The sequence below is a fragment of the Suncus etruscus genome, chromosome 7 (assembly GCF_024139225.1).
Source record: "Suncus etruscus isolate mSunEtr1 chromosome 7, mSunEtr1.pri.cur, whole genome shotgun sequence".
Lineage (NCBI taxonomy): Eukaryota > Metazoa > Chordata > Mammalia > Eulipotyphla > Soricidae > Suncus > Suncus etruscus.
In genome coordinates, this window is record NC_064854.1 from 51,462,997 (window position 1) to 51,490,102 (window position 27,106).

At 41.3% G+C, this 27,106-nt stretch overlaps 1 protein-coding gene across 1 annotated transcript in view; it reads right to left on the bottom strand.

Annotated features, from left to right (window-relative positions):
* The window catches only part of PLA2G4A (phospholipase A2 group IVA), a 109,478-nt gene that overhangs the window by 22,535 nt on the left and 59,837 nt on the right, over positions 1 to 27,106 (bottom strand). Inside the window, exons 8-13 of the mRNA XM_049777570.1 lie at positions 22,901 to 23,123; positions 21,807 to 21,921; positions 12,352 to 12,489; positions 12,169 to 12,261; positions 7,159 to 7,230; positions 1,580 to 1,822 (exon numbers count right to left, since the gene is read on the bottom strand). Coding sequence (XP_049633527.1) covers positions 1,580 to 1,822; positions 7,159 to 7,230; positions 12,169 to 12,261; positions 12,352 to 12,489; positions 21,807 to 21,921; positions 22,901 to 23,123 — 884 coding nt within the window. The remainder of the gene's footprint in view (positions 1 to 1,579; positions 1,823 to 7,158; positions 7,231 to 12,168; positions 12,262 to 12,351; positions 12,490 to 21,806; positions 21,922 to 22,900; positions 23,124 to 27,106) is intronic.

Below are 27,106 nucleotides of genomic sequence, written 5' to 3' on the forward strand. Positions count from 1 at the left end.
TATGGCCCCCTAATAACAAAAACAAAACGAAAAGAAAAGCTGTTCATTCACCCAATAGGCCCACATTTCTACATTTCTTTGATGCTGTAACAACTGATGTCTGAGTAAAAGTAGACCTAACCCTAATAAAAAAAAAAAGTCACATTACAGGACTAGTATGTCCAGGGTTAGGATGGAATAGACTGAATAAATAGACAGTAGCTTCTCCATAGATGGTAAATTTTTTTTTTTTTTGGTTATTTTGGCCACATCTAGTGATGCTCAGGGGTTATTCCTGGCTCTGCGCTCAGAAATCACTCCTGGCAGGTTTGGGGACGTAAGGGATGCTGGGGAATGAACTTGGATCGGTTGTGTACAAGGCAAACACCCTGTTTGCTGTGCTATCTCCCTGACCCCCATAGTTTTTTTTTGTTTTTTTTTTTTATGAACTAATAGGAAAGTTCAGGCTGCAGATTTATAATCCAATGTGTTTCCTGGCTGCAAAGTTTTGGAGATCTACTCCTCATGTTTAAACAATAGGGTAACTTTGGCTCATATAACATCCTTTAACCTCCCAAACATAAGCACCAACAGCACTGAAATCATGAGACCCAAACATAACAACCAAAGTTAAAAAGGGAGGGGGTGTAATAGGAGGGATTCTGGACACATTGGTGGAGGGAAGTTGACTATCAGTAACTGTAAATTATGGTACTTTAAATAAAAAAAAATAAAGCACAATTATTAGTAACTATAAATCATGGTGATTTAATAACAAATACATTTAAAAATTTTTTTTTTTAATGTCAAAAAAAAAGAAATGGTATGACCAAAGCAACAACTAATTCCCAGGCCATATCCTAATTTTCACTAATATTTTATCCGTATGATAAAAAAAAATAATAGAAAACTCTTAGGGAAAAATATTCCCTGTGTGGAATTTGAAGATTTTATGGAACATGAAATTCCATGAATGAGAATAGATAGTTCAAGCCCAGGGGCAGTGATGACGGCAAGTAGAGATGGAAAGTGTGGGTGGGATGTGGTAGACAAGCCCTGGAACCTCCATGGAACTGAAGGGTTGTGGCCTTCTCAGGGCTGACTAGTGATAAGTGATCCCTGCAATGCTGGCCTGGGGAGGATTCCCAGGTCTTTCAGCATGCAAGTTTCTGGTTTTCTATGTGGGAGCACCTGCAGAGGACTGTAGATGGCTTTATCTCCCTCTGAGTCCTGTGGGTTAAACTGCATCTACTCCAATCCAGCATTTCCAGGTGCCAAGGAATCAAGATTCCAATACTGCAGGTCATTCAGTACCCCCTTCTCTGGGAGTGTGACTGGTCAGCTAAGGAGGAGCCTCTCAGGGCCAGAGAGATAGCATGGAGGTAGGGCATTAGCCTTGCATGCAGAAGGATGGTGGTTCAAATCCTGGCATCCCATATGGTCCCCCAAGCCTGCCAGGAGCAATTTCTGAGCATAGAGCCAGGAGTAGCCCCTGAGTGCTGCTGGGTGTGACTCCTCCCCCACAAACAGGAGGAGCTTCTCAGGGGAGAGCCATGCTGTGTACACCAGTGAGCTTTCGGAATGTACCAAGCTTCCTCACCTGCCACGGCTGTGTCCAGTTCATCCTCGTCCATGGACTCCTGGGTGGTGAAGTCTCTCAGGGGTGACAGTGGGTACGAGGTGTTGAGGTTCAGGCCCAGCATAAAATTGTGCACCTTTCCCGCACGGCCTTCCCTGGTGTTGAACAGTGACGAGTCGCTCACCAACCTCATGATCATCCGGTGAACCCAACTGGCTTGAGTATCATTTTGATATACCCTTTCAGCATCTTCATTTTCGGTGCCTAAGAGCAGAAGAAAGGACACAAGATAAAGCCCCTATCTTTTATTAATTAATTAATTAATTAATTTTGCAATGCTGGGAATCAGACCCATGTGCCCTGCCTGATTTCTCTCTGGCTAATGCACTTCCATGGTCTACCCACATCTATATTAAAAGCAGGTCTTAAGGGGTCAGAGCAATAGTACAGGGGTAGAGAACTTGCTTTGCATGCAATTGACCAGGGTTCAGTCCCTGAGCCCTCCAGGAGTTATCTCTAATCAGAGAGCCAGGAGAAAGCCCTGAGTACCACTGATGTGGTCCAAAAATGTAATAAAAACTTGTGTTAAAACCATTATTGGTCAGAGATAATAGAGAGCGGGTAGAGTAATTGCTTCTCACATAGCCTGCCTAGTTCTATTTCCAGCATCCTGTATGGTCCCCAAGGACCCACAGGAATAATTACTGAGTGCAGAGCCAGGAATAACCTCAAAGCATTACAAGGTGTTACCCAAAAATAGAAACAACATACATAAAAGGGAGAAGGTTGTGTGTTTTGTTTTTTAACAGAAATTGTTTAAGGAGAGCTGGGGAGCTTTCTTGCTTTCTCAAAAATCTTTCTGCATCCTTCCTCTCCTCAGTATAATAAAAATAACAGATCTTTGGGCAAGTGGGTATTAAAATGAGCAATATAGCTCTATGGTTTTAGATAAAACATGAATATTTTTCTAAAATTCACACTAGTTATTTCGATCTTTATTTCATTACTTTCTATCACTAAACTTAGAACACACTACTGAAGGAGTCATCATAATGTGCTCTCCAATAAAACTTACTTCTGGTGGAAAAGCTGAGATGACCTGGCCTCTGGGTTCAGGGAGCCTTCTTGGCCTGGGAGGCCCAGCATTTCATCCACTCATACCCATATTCCCTTGAATTAAAAAAGTCCAGCCCTATGACCAATTCTGGAGAAAAGCTGCTTCTTATACTGAACCTGGTAGGCCCAAGATGTGTTTAATCATCCTTCAATATATATGTGGGAGCATATATATATATATATATATTTGTACTGATAGTCTAGTAGGAACACAGAAAATTAGATGGGAGGGCTAGTTGGTCTTAAGCCAGAAAACGTCAGGGGTAAGGTCTCCTTGTATCTAGACCAAGGTTTTTCCTTTACATGTTTCCCACATTTTGCTGGGCCTATGCAAACAACAATTGCCACTCTAATACCGTTTTTACTGTATTTCTCTAACTCTTATCCTAAAAAGAAAAGAAGAAAAAAATCTTATTAAACCTTCTGCTAGGCCTTTAATGAGTTAATTGGTGATTCAACGATTTTCAAAAATATACTTGCTACTGAATCTTTTCTTTCTCTTCCATCTCGTTAGTTTCTCTATTTTTTTTTAAAATAACTTTGCCTTTGTTCTTCCTGAAACAAATGTATTATGACCAATTGTCTCAACTATGTGATATATTTTCTTTAAATAAATAATAAAAAAAAGAAAACAACTGACCCAGAAGTTTCTAGCACCTGCAAATCTAGAAACAGTCAAGAAACATTCTCAGAGATGAGTAAGTAACTAAGCCAAGGCACATACTGACAATGGTGTATCTGTGTGACAAGAAATATGCCAAAATTGGGGCTAGAGTGATAGCACAGTGGTAGGTAGGCATTTGCCTTGCACACAGCCGACCCAGGACAGGCCTGGATTCAATCCCCAGCATCCTATATTATCCCCCAAGCCTACCAGAAGAAATTTATGAGCGCAGAACCAGGAGTAACCCCTGAGCACCACTCAGAAATATACTAAAACCAGGAGAAAACATGGAAGATCCTGTCAGGAACATGACTAGAATTAAGAAGTCAGTCTAAGAGGAATCCATACAGATCCCACCATATGACAAAGCTATGGAGACAGTGAGGTGCCCTGGGGTAGGATAAGGGAATGGGAAGGGGATAGGAAGAGCAATGAGCAGACCAAGGAGAGGGGATTTGTGGGCAGAGAATGGCAATTGGTCATCAACCTGCCTGTGAAAGCCCTCAAAATAGAGGGTGTGAGGGTGTGAGGTGTCTGTGTGTGTGTGTGTGTGTGTGTGTGTATGTGTGTGTGTGTATAGAGAAAGAAAGAGAATGTGTGTGAGAATGTGTGAGTGTATGAGAGTATGTGTGTTTGAGAATACGAGTGTGTGAGTGTGAGTACATGAGTGTAAGTGTGGAAGAGTGTGTGAGTATCTGATAGTGTGAGAGAAAGGGGTATGTATATGCAGAAAATATATGTGGAACTTTGCTCCGTTAAACTACAAATCTGCAATTCCTCTCAGAATGATAGCTTATTTAAAAAGAAGCCCAAGACTATCAAGGAATAATGAGAAATCTGCAAAGACCCTAAATACTGTACTTTGACTCGGGTTGACACTAAAGCCAAAGCAATTCAAGTTCTGGCATCCCTGACCTTGTCAGGGAGTAATGGGAGAGGACCCAATGTGCCGAGCTGTTGGCATTTGACTTCAGAACCAGAAAAGCAGCACCAAATCAATCCACAAGACGCTTTATGTGCTGTCACCTGGGACTCACTAACTCGTCCTGTTGGAAGGAAAAATAAAGAGAAACCCAAACCACCAAATCACAAAATTTAAGGAATGGAAAGGCAGGACAAATCCTGAGATTGTTCTTGTTCACAATCTCCTAGAAGGGGTGCAGGGCTCCATGGCACCAGGGAAACATCCGCCAATGGGGCTGGTATGCTGTGGGCATCATACCCAGACCATGGGCTATGCATTTCTGTGTATTAACCCTCATTAGCAGCTGTGTACTTGCCAGGCTCTGAGCTATGCTGCTGCATTTCCAGTGAAACAACTTTTTCTCCATTTTGCCCTAACCCATTAAGAAGCAAAGGCCCGCTATGTAGGAAAGGACAGTTTTAACTCTGTAGTATTTCCAGAGGATACTGGGTCCTCACAGGTGCAATGGGATGACTCATATGGAGAGCACTTGATTACTACATGCAAAGCCCTAAGCTGATCCCGGCATTAGATGGGCCCCAATGACATCAGAACACAGAATGAGCAATACCACTGGGCTTAGCACCTTAGCAGCTACACCAGAGCTGGTGGGTGTCTGGTACTGAATGAGGAAATTCTACAGATAGTTCTAATATAGTCCTAATAGATAGTCTGAGGCCATGAGTTTGAGGACAAATATTGGAAAATATTTTGATTTGGGAATTTCTTTTTGAGGGGAAGAGGTCTGATCCATACATGGCAGTGCTCAGTAATTACTCTTGACAGGGACCATATGGAGTGCTGGAGATCGAAAGGGGTTGGCCACAGTCAAAACAAGTGCCTTGCCAGCTGCGCTAGCCCTCTGGTACCAGAATATAAGTATTTAAAAACACTTCACAATGAAAGTATTGAGGCCAGAGAGAGTACAGTGGGGAAGGCACTTGCTCTGCATGCAGCAGACCTAGGTTTAATCTTCAGCATCCCATTTGGTCCTCCAGCCACCACCAGGAGTGACTGATTCTTGAGTGCAGAGCTAGGTAGGAGTAGCCCTAGAGCACTGGCAGGTGTGGCCCCAAAACAAAAAACCAATGAAAATATGTAGTACCTTCTACAAATAAACTGACAACCAAACTGTAACAAAGCATGTTCAACCAGTTGTTATAAAACTTTCTCTGTATTATGGGGCCGGACAGATAGCATGGAGGTAAGGCGTTTGCCTTTCATGCAGAAGGTCATTGGTTCAAATCCCGGCATCCCATATGGTTCCCTGAGCCTGCCAGGAGCGATTTCTGAGTATGGAGCCAGGAGTAACTCCTGAGTACTGCTGGGTGTGACCCAAAAACCAAAACAAAAAAAACAAAAACAAAACAAAAACGAAAACAAAAACAACCAAAAAACAAAAAACTTTCTCTGTGTTTTGTTTCTACTGGTTTTGGGGTTGTATTTGCCTAACACAAATGACACCTGTATATTATGTTGCTTGTATAAAAATACTTGTACAATGGGCCAGATGATAGTACAGCAGGGAGGGCACCTGCCTTGTATGCAGCTGACCTAGGTTGGATCCCTTGAATCCTATATGATCCCCTGAACACTGCCAGGAGTGATCCCAGAGCTCAGAGCCAAGAATAAGCCCTAGCACTGTCAGGTCAGGTGTAACCTCAAAACAAAACAAAAAGGGATAAAACACAAATTAAAAAAAAATCTGTCAAAACCCCAAATGTTTTTTTGTTTTGTTTTTTGTTTGTTTTTGGATCACACTGGAGGCACTCAAGGGTTACTCCTGGCTCAGTGCTCAGAAATCATTCCTGGCAGGCTCAGGGGACCATATGAGAAGCTGGTATTCAAACCACAGTCTGTCCTGGATTGGCTGTGTACAACGCAAATGCCCTACTGCTGTGCTATCTCTCCAGCCCCCCAAACCCCAAATGTTAAAATGTAAAAAAAATTACTCATTTAGCACTCAGAATTTGGAGTCAAAATCAGAATCTTTACTTCCTCCCTGTTCAAATGCCATCACATATCATATTCTAACAATCCTCAAAACTTACACTAGGGCCAGAGTGCTGATATAGTGGGAAGGGCACCTGCTTTACTTGCAGCTAACTTGGGTGTGAACCCCATAGAGTTCCCTGAGCACTGCCAGAACTGATCCCTGAGTACAGAACAAGGAGTAAGCCCTGATCATCCCTGAGGGTAGCCCCAAAACTAACAAATGAAACTTACACAGTTGAGGGCAAGGAATGTGATTCCATGGCGAAGTATACACCTTGCATGTTTGATCCCAGGAAACACACACACACAAACACTCACTCCTTGGGTGGAATTTCAACTAACTCACTTTGGCTACGAAGTATATTGAGTCAAAAGAAGCACCCTAGAGTGTGGCCCCAAAAGCAGCTGAAAAACAAAAAAACTACAAAGGGGGATTTTCAGCAATGGTAGATAGGCAGAGGAATAAATCAGAATCTAATTTGTTCCCATATTAGTGGCGAAGTTTTCCTTTTAAAGCCATGTCAAACTGTTATAGAATTAAGATTCCTTAGGCTGAGAAGCCCTTAATTGGACTTCAAAATAGAATTCTATGTTTCTCTGTTTCTTTTGCCACCTGTTCATGACTTTGAGATATTAAAAAGAAGAGGCTGGGGCCAGAGCAATAGCACAGCGAAAAGGGCGCTTGCCTTGCATGTGACTAACCCAGAACACCGCCAGGAGCGATCCCTGTATATAGAGCCAGGAATAAGCCCTGAAGCCCTGAGCATTGCTGGGTTTGATCCCAAACAAAAACCAAACTAAAAATAAGGAGAAGGGTGGTGAAGGCCTACCGATCACTGCCAAGACTGAACCAGCACTTACCTTTTGGCCCCTGTGACTCATCATCACTATCAGAGCTGTCATTACTGACGATGTGCTTGGCCGTGATATTTTCTGTGGAAAGAAAACAAACAAGTGAAGGATCTTCGGTTTCACGTCACGGTAAAACTTTCCAACAGCAAGTGGCCCAAGCAAAGGACTGTGGGAGGGAAGGGAGAGGCTCTCGGTGAATCTCCCTGAACTTCCAGTACTTGAGACACATTTAGAAACTGGGGTGCATTGTGTGCACTTGTGGAGAGAAGGGGGAGATAGTTTCTTGCTTTATTTGTCATGTGATGAATAGCTCAGTTGGAAGAAATTCCCAGTGGGAGAACAAATTGATTTTTTTCTTCAATGAAATGTGATTAAAGTGAAAATACACAAAAACTAAAATCTAAAGGGGGCTTACAGAATGGGCTACAAATCTAAAGGGGGCTTTCATCATGATCATGAAAGGCAACTAATGACTTATAATGTATCTATTAAAAGTCATGTTCTGGGGGGCTAAAGAGACAGAAGAACAAGTATGACACTTCCCTTTCATGCAGAATCCCTAGCACCCCACAGAGGCCTCAGAACCTGCCATGAATGACCTGAGTGCAGAGCCAGGAGGAAGCCCTGAGCACCGTATGGCTCAAAAACAAATGAACAACAAAAACAAAATAAACCCACAAAAACAAACAAACAAAAAGAATAAATGATTCCAATTCTAGTCTTCAGTAAAGGGCACCATTAGGTATTATTGGGGTGGTGGTGGTGCTGCTGCTGCAGGATGTGGTAGTCCCAGGTGTCAATGGGGGTGCTGTTTGGAGGGGGGTAACTATCAGTGCTATTTGGGGATGTTACAGGGATGGGAGTTTATCTGGGATGGACAACCTATGGGTGCCACTAGGGTGCTTTCTGCTCAAGGAAGACAGATGGGCTGCAAAGGACCCTTAGCTCACGGGCCTCCCAAGGAATTTCATGGGACACAATTGCTGTTGGGGTCTAATTTGCCTTCAGAGAAGCACTTTCCCAGGGCACCTTTTTTTTTATCCTGTGCTGTTTCTGGAAAACCTTCCCTACCCCACAGTCCCACATATCCTGTCGTGAGTTCTGGGTGCACAATCCCTATCATTCGAACAAGGAAACAGTAGCAGGGTTCCCTGCTGTGGGGAGGTACTGTTTCAGTGCTATGACTTCCTGCCTGACCGTGAGTGGGCCCAGATAACATGGTGGGCTGGACCCGGACTGGGAAGGAGCCCCATACTGGCTGCCCAGTGTGAGGCTCTTTCCCTGCCTCCCTTTCCAGAAAGCTCTAGGGTATTTCCACAAGAGTTTATTATTTCTGCAGAATTCAAATCAGCTGCAGGTCATGTACATATCTGGGACATGAAGTTCCTTAGAAAAATTGAGGCAGCATATTACAGGACAATCTCTTCAGCCAGAACATTGTCAAGCCCACCTGTAGGTTTGGGCGAAGCTCAGTGAATGGGACAAGTCCAAGTCCACAGACCTTTGTGTGACTCCTGTTTGCATTCAAGGACTGTCTGGAGCTCAGCCCTCAATTATCAGTGAATACTAATCAAGATACAAACAACACCGTGAAAAATACTAAGGACCATCCACGTTCAGCCGTGTAATATGGGCATCCAATAGCTTAAACTAAATCCTGGAAGAGAAGCATCAGCAATAGGTGCTGGATCAAGACATGCTACAGATGAATTCTTTTTTGTTTTTATTTTGGAGCCACACTAGGATTTACTCTTAGGTCTATGCTCAGGGATCATCCTGGCAAGAAGGGACCACATGGGGAGCTGGTGACAGAAGCCAGTTGGTGGTGTACAAGGCAGACACCCCATTGCTGTACTATCACTCCAGCCCCAGTTGTATCCTTTGTTATATAAGTATAATCAAAGCAATGTTCACTATTTATAATAACTCATTCCAGAATCCTACACTATTCTTATGTACAAGTATTGAGCCTTCTCATTGGGAAAATAGCCTAATTATTCTGTCTGTTGTACCAAAAAATGATGTGTGAGTTTCCCTGCACACTGCTTCAACTCAGTGGACTCAGTTCCTTGGGGCCTCCTCCTGCTTTCCTAGCCTGGCCGACAACCTAGTCTCACATTCAGTGTTCTCTCCTGCACAAGGAACAAGCAAGGTTGAGGGTGGGTGGATGAGGAAGCTGGTGCCTGGGAGATGGACGAGTTTCCTTTGCTAGGTTTTATATTGATGTTTACCATCAAGTACCAGCTTGCAGTGATCAAAACCACTGATTCCCAATAAGTTTCCAGAAGTTTGTTTGTTTTTGATTAATTGCTTCTGGGCTACTGAGCTAGATATAAAGAAAACCCTTCATGTTTTTTAGTTCAACAAGAGTTGAGCATGTCAGTGAGCCTAAATAGCAATACAGAATTGTGGCACCAACCATGGTCCAGTGAATCCTCAAATATTGACTTTAATAACACGATGATGGAGCGTCAGAATAATCATTTCACATTAACCCATATTTATCTAAGTTTTTGATAAGTTCACTTGCCTTTGTGTTGTAATAGATGATATGAAGTCAATTTGTGTCTGTAAGGAACAGACTGGGGTGGTAGGTGGGAGATTGGAGATACCAGTGAAGGAAAGGTCACACTGGTGGGGCAGGTTGATGTCTGGACATTTTTTTTTTTGATGTCTGGACATTTTTTTTTTTAAATAACTTGGGTCTGGAAGGTGGGTACAGGGTTAAGGCATATGCCATGGATGCAAATGGACCCAGTTAGATCCTCAGTACCATGTGCCCCCCTGAACATTGCTGGATGTGGTACTGAGTTCGTATCCTGGCCTAGATGGACCACAGCACCACAGGACACAGTAGTATCTCATCTTCGGATGCTCACATTGAACTGTACACTAATCTAAGATCCATCCCACAAAGACCACCAACGAACATCACTGCAATAAGGCATGGGAGTTTATTTACCAGCATGCTAGGATCACCCCTCTAAGGCAATGGCTCCTTAATGAGCTCTCAGCTTCCTTTAATAGTGTTCCAGAGGCTTCAAACCATCACAGTTAACCTTTAAGTTGATTGGCTATTGTCTAGGTTGTTTCCTTTTATGGTTAGTTATCTAGAGTGGTATATTGTGGTTTATGGGGACTAGTGTCTGTCACCTGAAGTAGTAGAGGGGGTCTTAGGCACCCACTGGGCACCCATGACCTTGTCCACCCACAGGCCACTGGGTGTTGCTAATTTATCTGTTGGTACATGCCCTCAAAGTTCCTGAAACTGGCCTAGTCTTTGTTCCTTAAAACTTGAGCCTGTCATGGCTGTACTTAGGTTCATAGCAAAGCTAGGTTACAATTTATTTATTTGGTTTTGGTTTTTTTTGGTTCACACTGGTGACACTCAGGGGTTACTCCTGGCTATGTGCTCAGAAATTGCTCATGGTTTGGGGGACCATATAGGATGTCAGGGGATCGAGCATATGGATCGTCAGGGGTCCATCCTAGGTTAGCATGTGTAAGGCAAGCACCCGCTTGTGCCACTGCTGATGTCTGGACATTTAATGCCTGAATGACTGTATTATGAATTGTATGGCACATCATGGTATTTTAATAAAAATTAAGAAAAAACAAATTTTAAGTAATAGGAAAAAAGGCTTGAGCATGCGTTTTCTTCTTGATGACATGATTTTTTTAAAAATAAAGAGAATTCTATTGGGTTTCTATTTCAGAGGCAAATAAATCAACAGCAGAAATTTAACTTCAAGTGTCAATTGTGTGCAACTGTCCATGAATCTGCTCTTAAAAAAAAAAACTACCATCTGGGGGCCAGAGAAATAGCACAGAGGTAGGGCATTTGCCTTGCATGCAGCCAACCCAGGATGAATGGTAGTTTGAATCCTGGCATCCCATATGGCCCCCTGTGCCTGCAGGAGCGATTTCTGAGCACAGAGCCAGAAGTAACCCCTGAGCGCCACCAGGTGTGACCCAAAACCAAAATCAAACCAAACAAAAATAAAAGAAAAACCCTACCATCTGGCCAGCGGTAGTAGACAGGCAGGAAAAGGCACTTACTTTGCATGCGGCTGACCTGGGTCTGGTTCCTGGCACACAAATGGTCCCCCTACCCTCACCAGGAGTGAACCCAGAAGCAGAGCCAGGAGTCAGCCCTAAGTACAACCCGTATGACCCCAGCCAATAAAAGAATAAATAAAAAGCCACTTTATAGGTCAGAAATGTGGCTCAGTGGCTCAGTAAGTTTCCAGATTAGATCCTCGGCCAAAATAAAGTTTTTTTTAAAATGCTACCGTTGGGGTCTAGAGAGGTAGTACAGTGGGCAGGACAACATCCTTGCACATGGCTGACCTGGATTTGACCTCCAGCATCCCACAACATCTTTAAGCAGCACCAAAGTGATCCCTGACCAGAGGCGGGAATAAGTCCTGAACACCCCTAGTGTGGCCCCAAAACAAAACAAAAATATTTTTGCTGTTTGATAAAAGGGATACTCTAATATAAACAGTATGTTTGATGTATAAAAGGGACACAGATACCCTAGTAAAAATATTTTTAGGATAAAATGCAATATATATAATTTTTTTTTTTGGTTTTTGGGTCACACCTAGCAGCACTCAGGGGTTATTCCTGGCTCTACGCTTAGAAATGGCTCCTGGCAGGTTCAGGGGACCATATGGGATACCGGAATTCGAATCACCGTCCTTTTGCATGAAAAGCAAATGCCCTACCTCCATGCTATTTCTCTGGCCCAGATAAAATACAATTTTAAAACAATAAAAAAATTAAAATTATTTTTAGGGAATCAGTGTTTTACATAAAATTTACAACCTTAATGTCTTGATATTAATTTATATATAGTCATATATTTATATATACTTAGGGTGTATTTAGGGTGCAAATTATCCATAACAGTAATTTATCAATTGTTCATTGAAATCGAAACAATTTAATTTTCTCTATAAAATGCTAATTTATTAATGCAGCATAGTTAACTCTGTCCGCATGTTTTGACCATACCTAATTCTTCCTCCATCGTGGAACCTTTGTTTTGCGAGCCAGAAACTCCCAAAACTCTGTTGAACAAGATAGAAAAGGCACTTCCCCAAACGCCTAAAATAAAGCACAAAACACAAAATCATGTGGGGTGTGGCTAGATTTCGAATACTCAGTCTAATTAAAAGGTAGGTTCTAATGACTTACCCATTAAGAAATGCAAGGGGTTTTCTTCATATTTCTTCACAACTTTCCCCATAAAAAATTTGCTTCCAAATAAGTCGGGGGTCATGAACGTGCCGTATTTAGCCATGCCAATCTCATAGGGGCTAAATTCAACCCAATCTGAAAACATTAACAGAACATTGACTTTTAGCAGCTTGAAAACACTAGAGAAATATGGACAATTAGAGATCATCTCAATTATTTCAGTTTTTGTTTTGTGTTTTGTGTCACACCTAGCAGTGCTTAGTAATCATTCTTAGTGGAGTTTGGGGGAACATCTGAGGGGCCAGGATTGAACTGGTATCAGCTATGTACAAGGAAAGCACCTGACCCCTCCCTGTACTATCTCTCTAGGCCCTATTTATTTATTTTGGCTTTTGGGTCACTCACCCAGAGATACTCAGGTATTACACCTGGCAGTACTCAGGGGACCCTATAGCATGCTGGGGATTAGCCAAATGCAAACCAAGCACAATTCTCATTGTCCTATTGCTCTGGCCCTCTCCAGCCCCTAGTTAAAGAACCAAATGACTATTTATGGCATGTATAGAAGTTGAAGCAAAAAGACTATTAATGAATAAGATGAGAATATAAAGTTGTCCCTCTGCTGGGGGTCAGACAGTGAGGAGGGCAATTGCCTTAATGTGACCTTAAGGTTCAAAGCCCGGCATCCATCTGGTCTCTTGAGCACCACTAGGAGTAACCTCCAAGTGCAAAGCCAGGGCACTGCTGGGTGTAGCCCTCAATCCAAAATAAACAAAAAAATGTGTCCCCACTTATTTACATAAATGGAATATACTTTTTGTGTCCCAAGACTGTGATATCTTTTGTAAAGTTTTTCTTAATTCTAAAGAATGGAAACTAAGAATGCTAAGATGTAAACCCATACAGGAGGCAGCGGAAATTAAACTCTGCTACCACATACAGATTTTAAAAATGGGAGGAAACACCCTAACATTTGCCTTTTCTTTGTTTATTATCCTAATTCACAAAAGGAGAGTGCAAAGTTATTATGCAGATGGTAATAACACTGGGTCTACAGAAACTCTTTTTTCAGGGGACATGGCCTCACATGCAGCGTTGCTCAGGACTTACTCCTGGTTCTGTGCTCAGGCAACACTCTTGGAAGTATGGGGGAGTGGGAACAATATATGGTATCAGGGATCAAACCCATGTAGATTATGTGCAAGCAAGTGTATGCCTCCAACTCAACTGGATTATTTGCTAAGAGCAGATGCTTGGAGCCAGAGTCCTGACTTCAACTCCATTGTGCTAGTTATGGCAGAGGCATAGGGAGGGCCTTGTTTTATTTCTGGCTTAGTTCCCCCACCTCTAATATGTGAGCAAAACCAGCATGGGATTTATGGGATAGTTGTGAAAATCTGATGGGCTAAGAAGTGGGTCCATATGTATCTTGCAGTAAGTGATAAGCTGGGCCATAAGAAAGTACAGGGGCCAGGGGCTAGTCTTGCCCAAAGCCTACCCTGGTTCAGTCTCAGGCATCACAAATGGTCCCCCAATTCCACAATTCCTGAGTGCAGAGCCAGAAGTAACCTTTCAGTTTACTGGAAATGTCCCTAAATCCCAAAGTAAATGAATAAATTTGAAAAATGAACAGCCACTGTTAATATTCATCTAAATCCCAATATAATTTAAAGAATTCCTGATTGTTGACAGCCATTTTTTCTCATTGACATTTCCCTCTTCCTCGGTACTGCTTCTCTGGTACCATGCTCAGATATCCATAGTTCTGCTTCTGTGCTAAGACTGTGTTGATTCCCACACTGTAGGTTTCTTGAGCATGTGCTCACAAGCTTCTGTGAACCCACTTATCCTCCAGGGTCACACTCTGTCCTGACAGTACTGCAGACCCTGAGTCCCTCTTCTCTACTCTCTTATTCTTTAGGATCAATATGTTTAAGTATCTAAAATATAAATTAGGAATGGAGAAATAGTACCATAAGTACAGTGCAAAGCACTGTACCCCATGTGGTCCCCCAAGCCCTGTCAGGAGTAATTCCTAAGCACAGAGCTAGGATTAATCCAAGTAGATACCCCCACCCTGAATCCCAATAATAAAGTAAAGAAAAAAATAAATATTTAAAACATTTATGTATATGTAGAATGAACAATTATTTTTTAAAGATTTTTAAGATAGAGTTAAGTTACATATTTAAAAATCAAAATCAGGGGCCAGAGAGATCGCACAGCAGATAGGGCATTTGCTTTGCACACAGGTTTGATCCCCAATACTCCATAGGGTCTCCTGGACACCATCATGGAATGAACCCATCACATCAGCTGTGCTTAGGAATTATGAGTTACAACAGTGGAAATTTCCCAGTGAGAGTGAAGGTGTCTCAGCAACGATGGGGGTCAAAAGTTACCGAACAAGCTGAACAATGAAAGTTTATTTAATTAGTGTCTTCAAAAGGGAAAGTGTTTAAAACTCTTCTAAGAGAGACGAAAAACACTTCCTGATATCGCTGAAGATATTGCTAACAGGTTTCATAAGCCAATTTAGTTCTTTGGATTTCTTAAAATATAATTCAGATAAGACTTCAACTTTTCCCCTTGAATATTCATTTTCAAGCTAAGTAACTTTGATAGAAGTAAAATACAGGTATAAGTATATGGTCATTTTTTTTCTCTTTCAAATATAGTCTTTTTATGTTTTCCAAGTGAAATTACTCAAGGTCCTGATGCTTATTTCAAAAATGTTTGATAAAGATAGCATGGTAATAAGTCCCAAGACCATAGAAATGACAGTTCTGAGGACTGGTTCAGGGTAGGAAGCTTGCCACAGAGAATGGGGGGAAACGCAGAGAAGGCAGAGAAGGGAGCACTATGACAATGAGAATTGGAAATGATCACTCTGGACAAGAACTGAGTGCTGAAAGGAAGGGAAAGTGACAGGCATGATATTCTTTCAGTAACAGGATTGCAAACCACAGTGTAAAAGGAAAAAAGGAAGAGAAAGAATGAGTGAGACAGAGAGATAGAAAGAGACAGAGTGGGAGAGAGACGAAAACAATCTGCCACAGAGGCAGGCAGAGGGCAGCGAGGTGGCGGGAAGGAAACAGGGAGATTTGTGGCTGGAAATGTGCACTGGTGAAGGGTATTGGATACTGTATAACCAAAACTCAAACCATGATCAACCTTGTAACTGTGTATCTCATGATGATTTAATAAAAGAATTTATTTTAATGTTTAAAAAATTGTTTAAAAAAGGTTTGATACTTTGTTCAACTCTGCTGACAAACATCTTGAATGTTCTAATCATGGCAGGTTGACCGAAGAGAAATGGTTACTTTTCAGCTCAATAACAACTTCTCAGATGAGAAGATAGACCAAATCATGTTTTTCTTTTGTTTTGTTTGGGGGCCACATCCGGCAGTGCTGAGGGCTCCCTTCTGGGAGCCTCAGGATGAAGCCAGGGCTTGAACCCAGGTTGGTTGCAAGCAAAGCAAACACCTGGCTTCATGTACTATCTATCCCTCTGGTTCCTCAGTCAGACACTTTCAGGCTCAAAAATAGACTAAACGTAAGCCTTTCAACTTTAAGCAAATCCAGCATATTTGCTCTCTGAATTACTTCTTATTCTTTCAAATGCTTGTCAGATTGTCCTTGGAGAACAGCTACAGTAAAAATACAACAGTCATCAGAACAATATGATAATGACACTATTGGGCCCATGTACTCAGATTTCATGTGGTTATTTACTAGCTCTGTGAGATAAAATTAAAGTTTATGAATATCCTCCAACAACACGCAAAACTGACTCAGCAATGACAAACAAGTGGTCTCAGTCCGAAGGGGCTTTGAAATCAGCTCAGTGCTTACTTATACAACCAGATTACAATGCAGTGGGAAAGATGGTTTAACTTTGGCCCTCCAAGGAAATCACAAGTAAACTAAAGGTATTTATACACAAATTACAAGGAAAAAAAAAAAAAAAGATAGGACCGGAGCAATAGTATGGTGGGTAGGGCACTCCCCTGCCATGCAGCAGAACTGGCATCTCCTACCTCCAGTGCAGAGGCAATAATCACTGAGCATAGTTGGATGTGGCCCAAAAGACAAAGGAGAAGGAAATAAAGGAAAAAAAGATAACTGCAAAAACAATGTCCCTGGTTATGTTCATAAACAAAAGTCAGAAAGTGAAAGATGATTGCCATATAATTTCTCTTATATAGATCATAATTAACCAAAACAAATGATCTAATGCAACAGAAATTACTCTAGAAGACTTTGTGAAAAATATCACGGGTGGTTATTGGAGGGTAAAAGTGTAGGTGTGGGAAGTACAGGGAGAGGCAGATCTGATTGTGTGATAAACTGTTATTGGTGTTGGGTGTGATGTGGCTCAGACACACTTCAGAATAAAACTGTAGCACCCCGCTCTTATATAATATAAAAACAAATCAGTAAATATTTATTGATTTTTGTTTTTTCAGTATACACCTGATGGTGCTTAGGGCTGACTAACAAGCGATTCAGGAATCACTCCTGATGAGGCTCAGAGGACTATATGAAGTGCATGGATCCTCCACCAAGTTGCAAAAGAAAATGATGGCCATAGATTCTCCCTGGGTAGTCTGGTCTAGGTTGACCCTTCTAGGGTCTTCTCAGAATTGGGGTTATGGAGCCAGATCTCCCTTTCTGTATGAATCATAGAAGCCCAATGCCACACCCGACTCCCGACACCTATCTCTATCCTATCAAATTGCCAACCCACCAAAATATATTCAAGATCTGTAAATCCTGGATCACATGGTAACAAGTGGTTATATGACTTCCAAAATTTAAAAGTAGTTTCAGCCCAGGAGAATCCCAGGAAATATGATGGGAAAGTTCCATAGGAATCTCCTAAATTCAGTGAGCCTAAAGAGTAAACCAGAAGCTTAACTAGAACCACCACAACCCTGTAAATTATCAGATACTGACTTTAGTAACACCACTGATTGATACAATCATTTCAATTTGACCTATGTTACTTTAAGTTTCGATAATTCCATTTGCCTTTGTGTTGTAACACAAATGTAATATGGAGCAAATTTGTTTTGTCTGGAAGGAGGCAGGCTAGAGTGGTGGGTGAGAAATTGGGGACATTGGTGAAGGGAAGGAAGGTCTCACTAGTGGTTTGATTGATGTTGAAATATAGGTTGCCTGAAACGACTGTATTATGAACAACTTGGTCAATCATAATGTCATAATAAAATTTATACACATACATACATGCACACACATTTACTTTTTGGATTACACCCTGAGTAACACTCAGAGTAACCCCTGAGCACCACCATGAGTGACCACTGAATAGCAGAACACTGAATAGTAAGCCCTGAGCACAGCTGAGTGAAGCTCCAAAACAAAAAGAAAGGGGGAAAAAATGAGGCATTTGTCACTAGTTCCCACGAGTGCAGACCAGTGTTCTTCAGCCTGTCTATTAATAGATCAACACTGGCCCTGAACTTCGAGTTACCATAGCAGTGGGAACCAAGGAGCAGACCAGCAGGTTTCAATTTTAGTGGTTAAAGAATGCTGGAATAGACTAGTACTTAGAGGTGCTGACATACAGAACTTGGAGAAGTGCTCTGAGTGACAAACACATGTCCCACATAATGAAAACATCCAATAACAGAATATGCATTGCCTAAAAACACTTTTTGTTGGTTTGTTTTGGGGCCAAACCTAGTGGTGCTCAGGGCTGACTTCTGGCTCTAAGCATAGGGATCACAGAGGAGTTCAGGGAACCATACGGGGTGCCTTGAACTGAATCTGTTTGGGCAGTATGTAAGGCAAATGTCTTGCCTACTGGCCCACAGAAACATTTTTTACTAAATCTACTGGGAAAACAGGTATTAAAAACAACTACTGGGGCTGGAGTGTTGGCACAAAGGGTAAGGCAATGCCTTGCCCGCACTAGCCTAGGATGGACTGGCGTCCCATATGGTCCCCCAAGTCAGGAGCGATTTCTGAGCACATAGCCAGGTGTAACCCCTGAATGTCACTGGGTATGCCCCCCCCCCAAAAAAAAAACCCTGAACTACTGAGGGGTTGAAGTGATAGTACAGTGGGTAGGTTGTTTATCTTATATGCAGCAGACCCAGGTTCAATCCCTGGTATCTCACATGATCCTCCAAGCACCACAGAAAGTAATTCCTGAGTATAGAGCCATGAGTAATCTCTGAGCATTGCTGAATGTGGCCTACAAACAAACAAAAAATTGAACTACTGAAATAGTCTTGATGCTTTTCAGCTTCATTATTCAAATGAAGACATATTGGTCACTAATTCCACACTATATTCTTTACAGCAGAAAATCAGCTAGCTTAACATTTCCTCATCATTTTTAATAAGAAAAAATAACTTAAATTTTTATTTTAAATTATTTTGATATTTACTTAATTTTTGTTTGTTTTTGGGCCACACCTGGTGGCACTCAGAGGTTACTTCTGACTCTGCATTCCAGTTTTACTTCTGGAAGGCTTGAGGACTAGATGGGATGCCAGGGATTGAACATGGATCAGCTACATGCCAGGCAAATACTACTGCCATATCTGTTGTGCTATCACCCCGGCCTCTAAAAGTTTTTATTTTAAAATAATAATTTTAAGTGTTTTTCCTGCTATAAAACATTAAAATAAACAACTGAGATTTCTTATGTTATTCATAAAAAATTGTATCATTAATACTCTACCTAGAAAACCCCAAAGTCTCTACAAAAAAGCTTCTAGAAACAATAGACTCATATAGCAAGGTGGCAAGCTACAAAATTAACACACAGAAATCAATGGCCTTTCTATACACCAATAGTAATAAGAAAGAAATGGACATTAAGAAAACAACCCCCCCAAAAAAAAAAATTAAATAAAAAAAAAAAAGGGGCCGGGTAGGTGGCGCTGGAGGTAAGGTGTCTGCCTTGCAAGCGCTAGCCAAGGAAGGACCGTGGTTCGATCCCCCGGCGTCCCATATGGTCCCCCCAAGCCAGGGGCGATTTCTGAGTACATAGCCAGGAGTAACCCCTGAGCGTCAAACGGGTGTGGCCCAAAAACCAAAAAAAAAAAAAAAAAAAAAATTAAATAAGAAAACAACCCCATTCACAATAGTGCCACACAAACTCAAATATCTTGGAATCAACTTGACTAAAAATGTGAAGGACCTATACAAAGAAAACTATAAAACTCTGCTCCAAGAAATAAGAGAGGACACGCGGAAATGGAAGCACATATCCTGCTCATGGATTGGCAGGATTAACATAATTAAAATGGCAATACTCCCCAAAGCATTGTACAGATTTAATGCGATCCCTCTAAAGATACCCATAACATTCTACAAAGAAGTGGATCAGGCACTTTTGAAATTCATTTGGGGGCCTGGAGAGATAGCACAGCGGCGTTTGCCTTGCAAGTGGCCGATCCAGGACCTAAGGTGGTTGGTTTGAATCCCGGTGTCCCATATGGTCCCCCGTGCCTGCCAGGAGCTATTTCTGAGCAGACAGCCAGGAGTAACCCCTGAGTACCGCCGGGTGTGGCCCAAAACCAAAAAGAAAAAAAGAAAAAAAAAAAAGAAATTCATTTGGAACAATAAACACCTTAGAATAGCTAAAGTAATCATTGGGAAAAAGAATATGGGAGGAATTACTTTCCCCAACTTTAAACTGTACTACAAAGCAATAGTTATCAAAACAACATGGTATTGGAATAAAGACAAGCCCTCACATCAGTGGAATATGCTGGAATACTCAGAGAATGTTCCCCAGACATACAATCACCTAATTTTTGATAAAGGAGCAAGAAATCCTAAATGGAGCAAAGAAAGCCTCTTCAACAAGTGGTGTTGGCACAACTGGCTTGCCACTTGCAAAAAATTGAACTTAGACCCCCAGCTAACATCATGTATGAAGGTTAAATCCAAATGGATGAAAGACCTCGATATCAGACCAGAAACCGTAAGATATATAGAACAACACATAGGCAAAACACTCCAGGACATTGAGACTAAAGGCATCTTCAAAGAGGAAACTGTACTCTCCAAGCAAGTGAAAGCAGAGATTAACAGATGGGAATATATTAAACTGAGAAGCTTCTGCACCTCAAAAGAAATAGCGCCCAGGATACAAGAGCCCCCCAATGAGTGGGAGAAACTATTCACCCAATACCCATCAGACAAGGGGCTAATCTCCAAAATATACAAGGCACTGACAAAACTTTACAAGAAAAAAACATCTAATCCCATCAAAAAATGGGGAGAAGAAATGGACAGACACTTTGATAAAGAAGAAATACAAATGGCCAAAAGACACATGAAAAAATGCTCCACATCACTAATCATCAGGTAAATGCAAATCAAAACAACTATGAGGTACCACCTCACACCCCAGAGATCAGCACACATCACAAAGAATGAGAACAAGCAGTGTTGGCGGGGATGTGGAGAGAAAGGAACTCTTATCCACTGCTGGTGGGAATGCCATCTAGTTCAACCTTTATGGAAAGCAATATGGAGATTCCTCCAAAAACTGGAAATCGAGCTCGCATACGACCCAGCTATACCACTCCTAGGAATATACCCTAGGAACACAAAAATACAATACAAAAATCCCTTCCTTACACCTATATTCATTGCAGCACTATTTATCATAGCAAGACTCTGGAAACAGCCAAGATACCCTTCAACAGATGAATGGCTAAAGAAACTGTGGTACATATACACAATGGAATATTATGCAGCTGTCAGGAGAGATGAAGTCATGAAATTCTCCTATACATGGATGTACATGGAATCTATTATGCTGAGTGAAATAAGTCAGAAAGAGAGAAAGACGCAGAATGGTCTCACTCATCTATGAGTTTTAAGAAAAATGAAAGACATTCTTGCAATAATAACTTTCAGACACAAAAGAGAAAAGAGCTGGAACTTCCAGCTCACCTCATGAAGCTCACCACAAACAGGGATGAGTTTAGTGAGAGAAATAACTACGTTTTGAACTATCCTAATAATGAGAATGTACAAGGAAAATAGAAAGCCTGTCTAGAGTACAGGCGGGCGTTGGGTGGGGAGGAGGGAGATTTGGGACATTGGTGATGGGAATGTTGTACTGGTGATGTGTGGGGTTCTTTACATGACTGAAACCCAAACACAATCATGTATGTAATAAAGTTGTTTAAATAAAAAAATTAAAAAAAGAAAAAAAAAAAGAAAAAAACAAAAACAAAAACAAAATAAGAGAACCTAGAAGAAATGGATAAATTGTTGAACTCTGTTTATGACCGAAACCCAACTATGAACATGCTTGTAATCATGGTGCATAAATAAAGATTTGTATATATATATATATATATATATATATATATATATATATATATATAATTGTATCATTAGAAAATTCAATTCTAAGTTTTGGGGAAAGATTATGAAAGAAAATTTCTTACCTGCAAACATCAGTTCTGACACATCAGGTTTGACATGGAGACAGGTGAAGAGAGGCAAAGGGCACTGGGCAGTATCAACTTTGTCTTTTAAATTACTCAAAGTCAAGTTCATTCTCTGACAATAGAATAAGTAGAAAGGCATATAAAGAAAGTAATTTCAAGTAGAATTTCCCATCACATATTTATGAACAAAACTGTTTTGTTCTAGAAATCTCTGGGACTTAGTAAAAGAAATCTTAAGTTCTATGGCAAATTATTAGCTTCATTTTTAAAACTGGCATAACTCAAGAATCTATGTCTGCATTTCAGCTAGAGAATGACTTGGCAGTTTTGGAGCCTGAACAAATCTAGTGCCTGGATTTCCTGGCACAGCTTTCTTTTCAGATTAAATGCTGGGCCCTGGATACATGGCAAATAGAGTTGTTTGAAATAATTTACTTCCTTTTTTGAACAATCCTTACATAACCTCTATTTCTTTTCTACTTAAAACAAAACAATGTGTACTGTTTTACCAAGAAAAGGAATATAAAATCAATCTATTTAGTATTAAAATAACACAAAGTTAGACCGAACACTAAATTAAAATGTAGTTTTAGGGTCAGGAATAGGTGCTGAGTAAAACTGATTAAAATGATTTTCTTGGGGCCGTCGAGGTGGCACTAGAGGTAAGGTATCTGTCTTGCAAGCAAGACGGTCCTTCCTTGGCTCCATTCCCCCCGTGTCCCATATGGTCCCCCCAAGCCAGGGGCAATTTCTGAGCGCTTAGCCAGGAGTAACCCCTGAGCATCAAATGGGTGTGACCCGAAAAAACAAAAAAAAAAAAAAAGATTTTCTTTTTGTTCTGGTGCTATACCCAGTGATATTTAGGGCTGACTCCTAGCTCCGTACTTAGGAAGCACTCCTGGCCATGCCTGGAAAACAATATGGGTGATAGGCTGGTCACATGCAAGGCAAACACCCTCCCCAGTGTCCTAGCTCTTCAGAACTAACCCAGTGGCATTTTGAATGAAATGGCTCATATATCGTGTCACTGAGAATGTGAGTGGTATCTACCCCAATTGGCAGGGCTGGAGCTGGAGTGAGAGTGAACTCACATTGTGGATGAGAGTTTCTCCAATTAGCATCCCAAAGAAGTCAGTGAATGTCACAGGTTGGCCAGAACTTTTCTTCTTCCACAAAGACTCGACGTATCTTTTCACCTTTTGGGGCGTGAGAAGTAAAAGTGGGTTGTAGCTGACATTTTTCATGAGCTCTTCATTAATTTCCTTTGGTCCTTTCTCTGGAAAATTGGGGTGAGAATATAAAGTTGACATATACCTGCAAAGAAAAGGGATGTTGGTCAGTAGAGGTAATAGACAATACCAGTAGTCTCCAAAGAAAGGAGCCACCTCTGCTATGGACAAAATCAAACATGGTAGAGCGTTGAGTTAATAAACCGTGGGGAAGCATCACGCCACCTAAGGAAAGAACAAATTTATTGAGGGCAGAAGCAAAGGTACAGCGGGTAGGTGCTGGCCTTGCATTTCCCATCTAGGACACAGAGCACAGGGTCAGTCAGATCCACTGCCAAACCTCAGCCACCAGTGGTGAGATTGTCATCTAGGTCAGCCTCTATGGGAATGCAATAAGGGCATTTCTAAAAAAGAGAAAAAGAAGAAAAAATAGATAGGCTGGAAAGATGGTAAAACAATGCATTTCCTTGCATATAACTGACCCAAGTTCAAGTTCCAGGCACTAGATATAGTTCTCCAAGTCAGCCAGGAGGAACTGCTGAGTGCAAAGCTCCTGAATACTACCAGATGTGTCTCCCAAATAATAAACAGAAATGTAAATCAATTAGTTAATCTGTTTGGTCCCAATGTCTAGTAAAAGCCGGATTTATGGCCAGAACAGTTAAATTACTGAACTGAGAGAACAGGATAACCTGAACGGAATCATTACTTGACACCTCAGAGGAAAATGTAAATCTCTAATTTCCTAACCTTCCAATAAGCACAAATTCATGCTGCTGCTTTCAGCGTGGAAGAAACTATCTAGTGGGGTCTCTTTTATGTTCTCAAGTTGAGCTGACTGTGGGTTTTTGTTTTGGGGGCTACACTGAGAGATGCTCAGGGCTCTGTACTTAGGAATTGCTTCTGACAGTGTTTGGGGGACTGTATGGGATGCTAGGGATCAAACCCCCTCTCTGGCAAACACCCTCCCTGCTGTGTTATCACTCCAGCTCCCACTCTCTACATTTATTGACTAGAAAAGAATAGCTGGATGAATTCCAATATGCTTGCTGTTCTCTAACCTCCTCTAGAAAATAGAATTCATCCTTTTCTTATTTATTTATTTATTTAACCTTAAAATATTTTTGTTTTATGCAATAACCTTTATTAGAGACTTAAAGATTCATATAATCTTATAAATTTACTTATTAACAATTTATAGATGTTCTTATTTATAGTTCATCAATTTTTTCCCCAAGGCGTGTTGGGCCACCTTGGGTGATGCTCAGGGATTACTCTAGTTTTGCTCTCAGAAATCACTAATGGCAGTGCTCAGGGGATCCTATGGGATGCTGGGGATAGAACACAGGATGGCTGGGTGCAAGGCAAATGTTGTACTATCATTCTAACCTGTTTTATTAATTCTAAAAGTAATATTTAAGGTGACTTATGTTGAAAATTATAGATACAGGGATCAGAGTTATAGTGCAGCGATAGGGCATTTGCCTTGCACGTGGCTGACCCAGGACGGATCTTGGTTTGATCCCTGGAGTCCCATGTGGTTCCCCCTAGCCAGGAGTGATTTCTGAGTGCATAGCCAGGAGTAATCCCTGAGTATCACTGGGTATGGGCCCAAAACAAACAAACAAACAAAATGAAAAAACAAACAAAAATAAAATTATAGATATAAAGAAAAGCCTGGGGATTAGAGATAATATAGTGAGGAGCACACTTGTCTTGCACCTGGCTGACCTGAGTTAAATCTCTGGCACCACATATGCCACCCCCTAGCCAACCAGGAGTGATCCCTGAGAGCAGAATCAGAAGTAAGCCACCCAAAAGCATGAATTTAAAAACATATTCTTTATAAAATTTGAGAAACCTAGTTATTCCAATTATTCACATTAAATCGTAATTTATTTTCATAGGAGAATCCTGAATTATTCTTTGTAGAGAATAATTATATATTTATCAAATGTTCTGTTATAACAGACCTAAAAATACAACATGTGCACTGCCAAATTTTAAATATGAAAAATACATTACAAGATCTATGGAACTTAGTTACAAACTGTAACTTCCAACATTTCCAACAAACATAAAGTAAGGGTAGATTAATTAGTCCTTGTACTGATTGGTATAATCACCAAATAACTAAGAGAATAACAAGGTCTACCACCCCAATTCCTTCAGAGTAGCAGAGATGTGGCCTCTGGGTGTCATGACAATGGCTCACACTGAAATCTCTAAGGACAGTTAGAAAAATATCTAGAATAGATTCATTTGTTTGCTTGGGTCATTTGTTTGGGTCACACTTGATAATGAGTTGGTTTTAGTCTGGGCTCAACGCTCAAGTATCACTCCTGGAAGGGTTTGGGGAATCATACGGGATTCCAGGGATTTAACCTAAATCAGCTATGTGCAAGGCAAGCACCCTGCCTGCTATTTTCTCTTTCTTTCTTTCTCTCTCTCTCTCTCTCCCTCTCCCTCCCTCCCTCCCTCCCTCCCTCCCTCTCTCTCTCTCTCTCTCTCTCCCTCTCTCCCCCCTCCCTCCCTCCCTCCCTCCCTCCCTCCCCCTCCCTCTCTCTCTCTCTCTCTCTCTCCCTCTCCTCCCTCCCTCCCTCCCTCCTCCTCCCTCCCTCCCTCCCTGACACTTAGGGGTTACTCCTGGCTACACACTCAGAAATCACTCTGGACTTGGGGGACCATATGGGACTCCAGGGGATCAAACTGCAGTCCATCCTAGGTTAGCGTGTGCAAGGCAATTGCCCTACCACTTGTGCCACCGCTCTGGCCCTATCTCTTGAGCTTCCTTCTTTATTGATTTTTTTAATTTTTAATTATGAGAAAAATGATGCAAAGAGGATAGGTAAAGTTACAGTGAAAGGACAATTGCCCATAAACAGAGTTCTCAGAAGAAATCCCCTTGCTGACGCCTAAATATTGAACTTACAGTCAAAGAACATTAAGAAAAATAAGGCAGAACCCATGTACAATTACTTTGTCCACAAGTCCCCAGATTGTAGTACATTATAACATTAGCAGTACACAAAGCAACCTAAGGCCATGAAATTTATGTGATTCCTTAAACATTGAAGGCATAGTATTTTTTAATATTTTCATGTGCATACATATTAGTTTAAGTTAACATCAAAAGTTTAAGAGTTTTTTTTTTGAAGGGTTAGTCAAAAGGGCACAGTAAAAACGATGTTAGAGTGGCAAATATTGTTTGCATAGGCCCACCAAAATATGGGGGACATGGAAAGGAAAAGCCTTGGTCTAAATACAAGGAGACCCCTACCCCTGAAGTTTCCTGGCATAAGACCAACACTAGGCTCCAGGCAAACTAGTTTATTCAATCCAAGTCATTGCCTGTAGTGCCAATACAGTTTTATTTTTTACGCAGTCCTATTGTTGGCATCAGGTTTCTGTATTAAAGATCCTGGAATCTGCACATCCTACATTGAAGTCTGGCTGGTGTGGAGTATCCTCTAGTTTCACCTCACAATTAAGGGGCAATACAGCAAGCCCTGTCCAGTAAGCAGGTCATTGTTGTTAAGTCTTCTCAGTGTTAAGGGAAGTCTTTTTTGAGTAGCTCAATGTCAGAGCAGCGGTAGGGTCTTCCCTGGTAGAGGATTGCCTCCAGATGATGTTATAGACAACCTTGGATGTTTCGTAGATGTCTTCTCTAGATCAGGGATGAATGGAGAATGCCCATTCTTCTGAGGCCTGTGCCAGGTCTTTATGTCAATGTTCAGGGTGTAAGGTGTAAGGGTGTAAGTTCATTGCACTACAAGATTTGTGTGTTCCCATCTCTATTAGATAAGAACTTATTTGTATGTATAGTATTTTCCTGTTTTAGTGTACCTATGCAAACAATAAAGCCACGTGGCGTTATCAGAGTATATAGGGGCGTAAGAACACATCCAACAATACCCATGACTTGGTTCAAACATAAGCATTAAACTGAGGGATTCTGGGGCCGGGCAGTGGCGCTAAAGGTAAGGTGCCTGCCTTGCCTGCGCTAGCCTTGGACGGACCGCGGTTCGATCCCCCAGTGTCCCATATGGTCCCCCAAGCCAGGAGCAA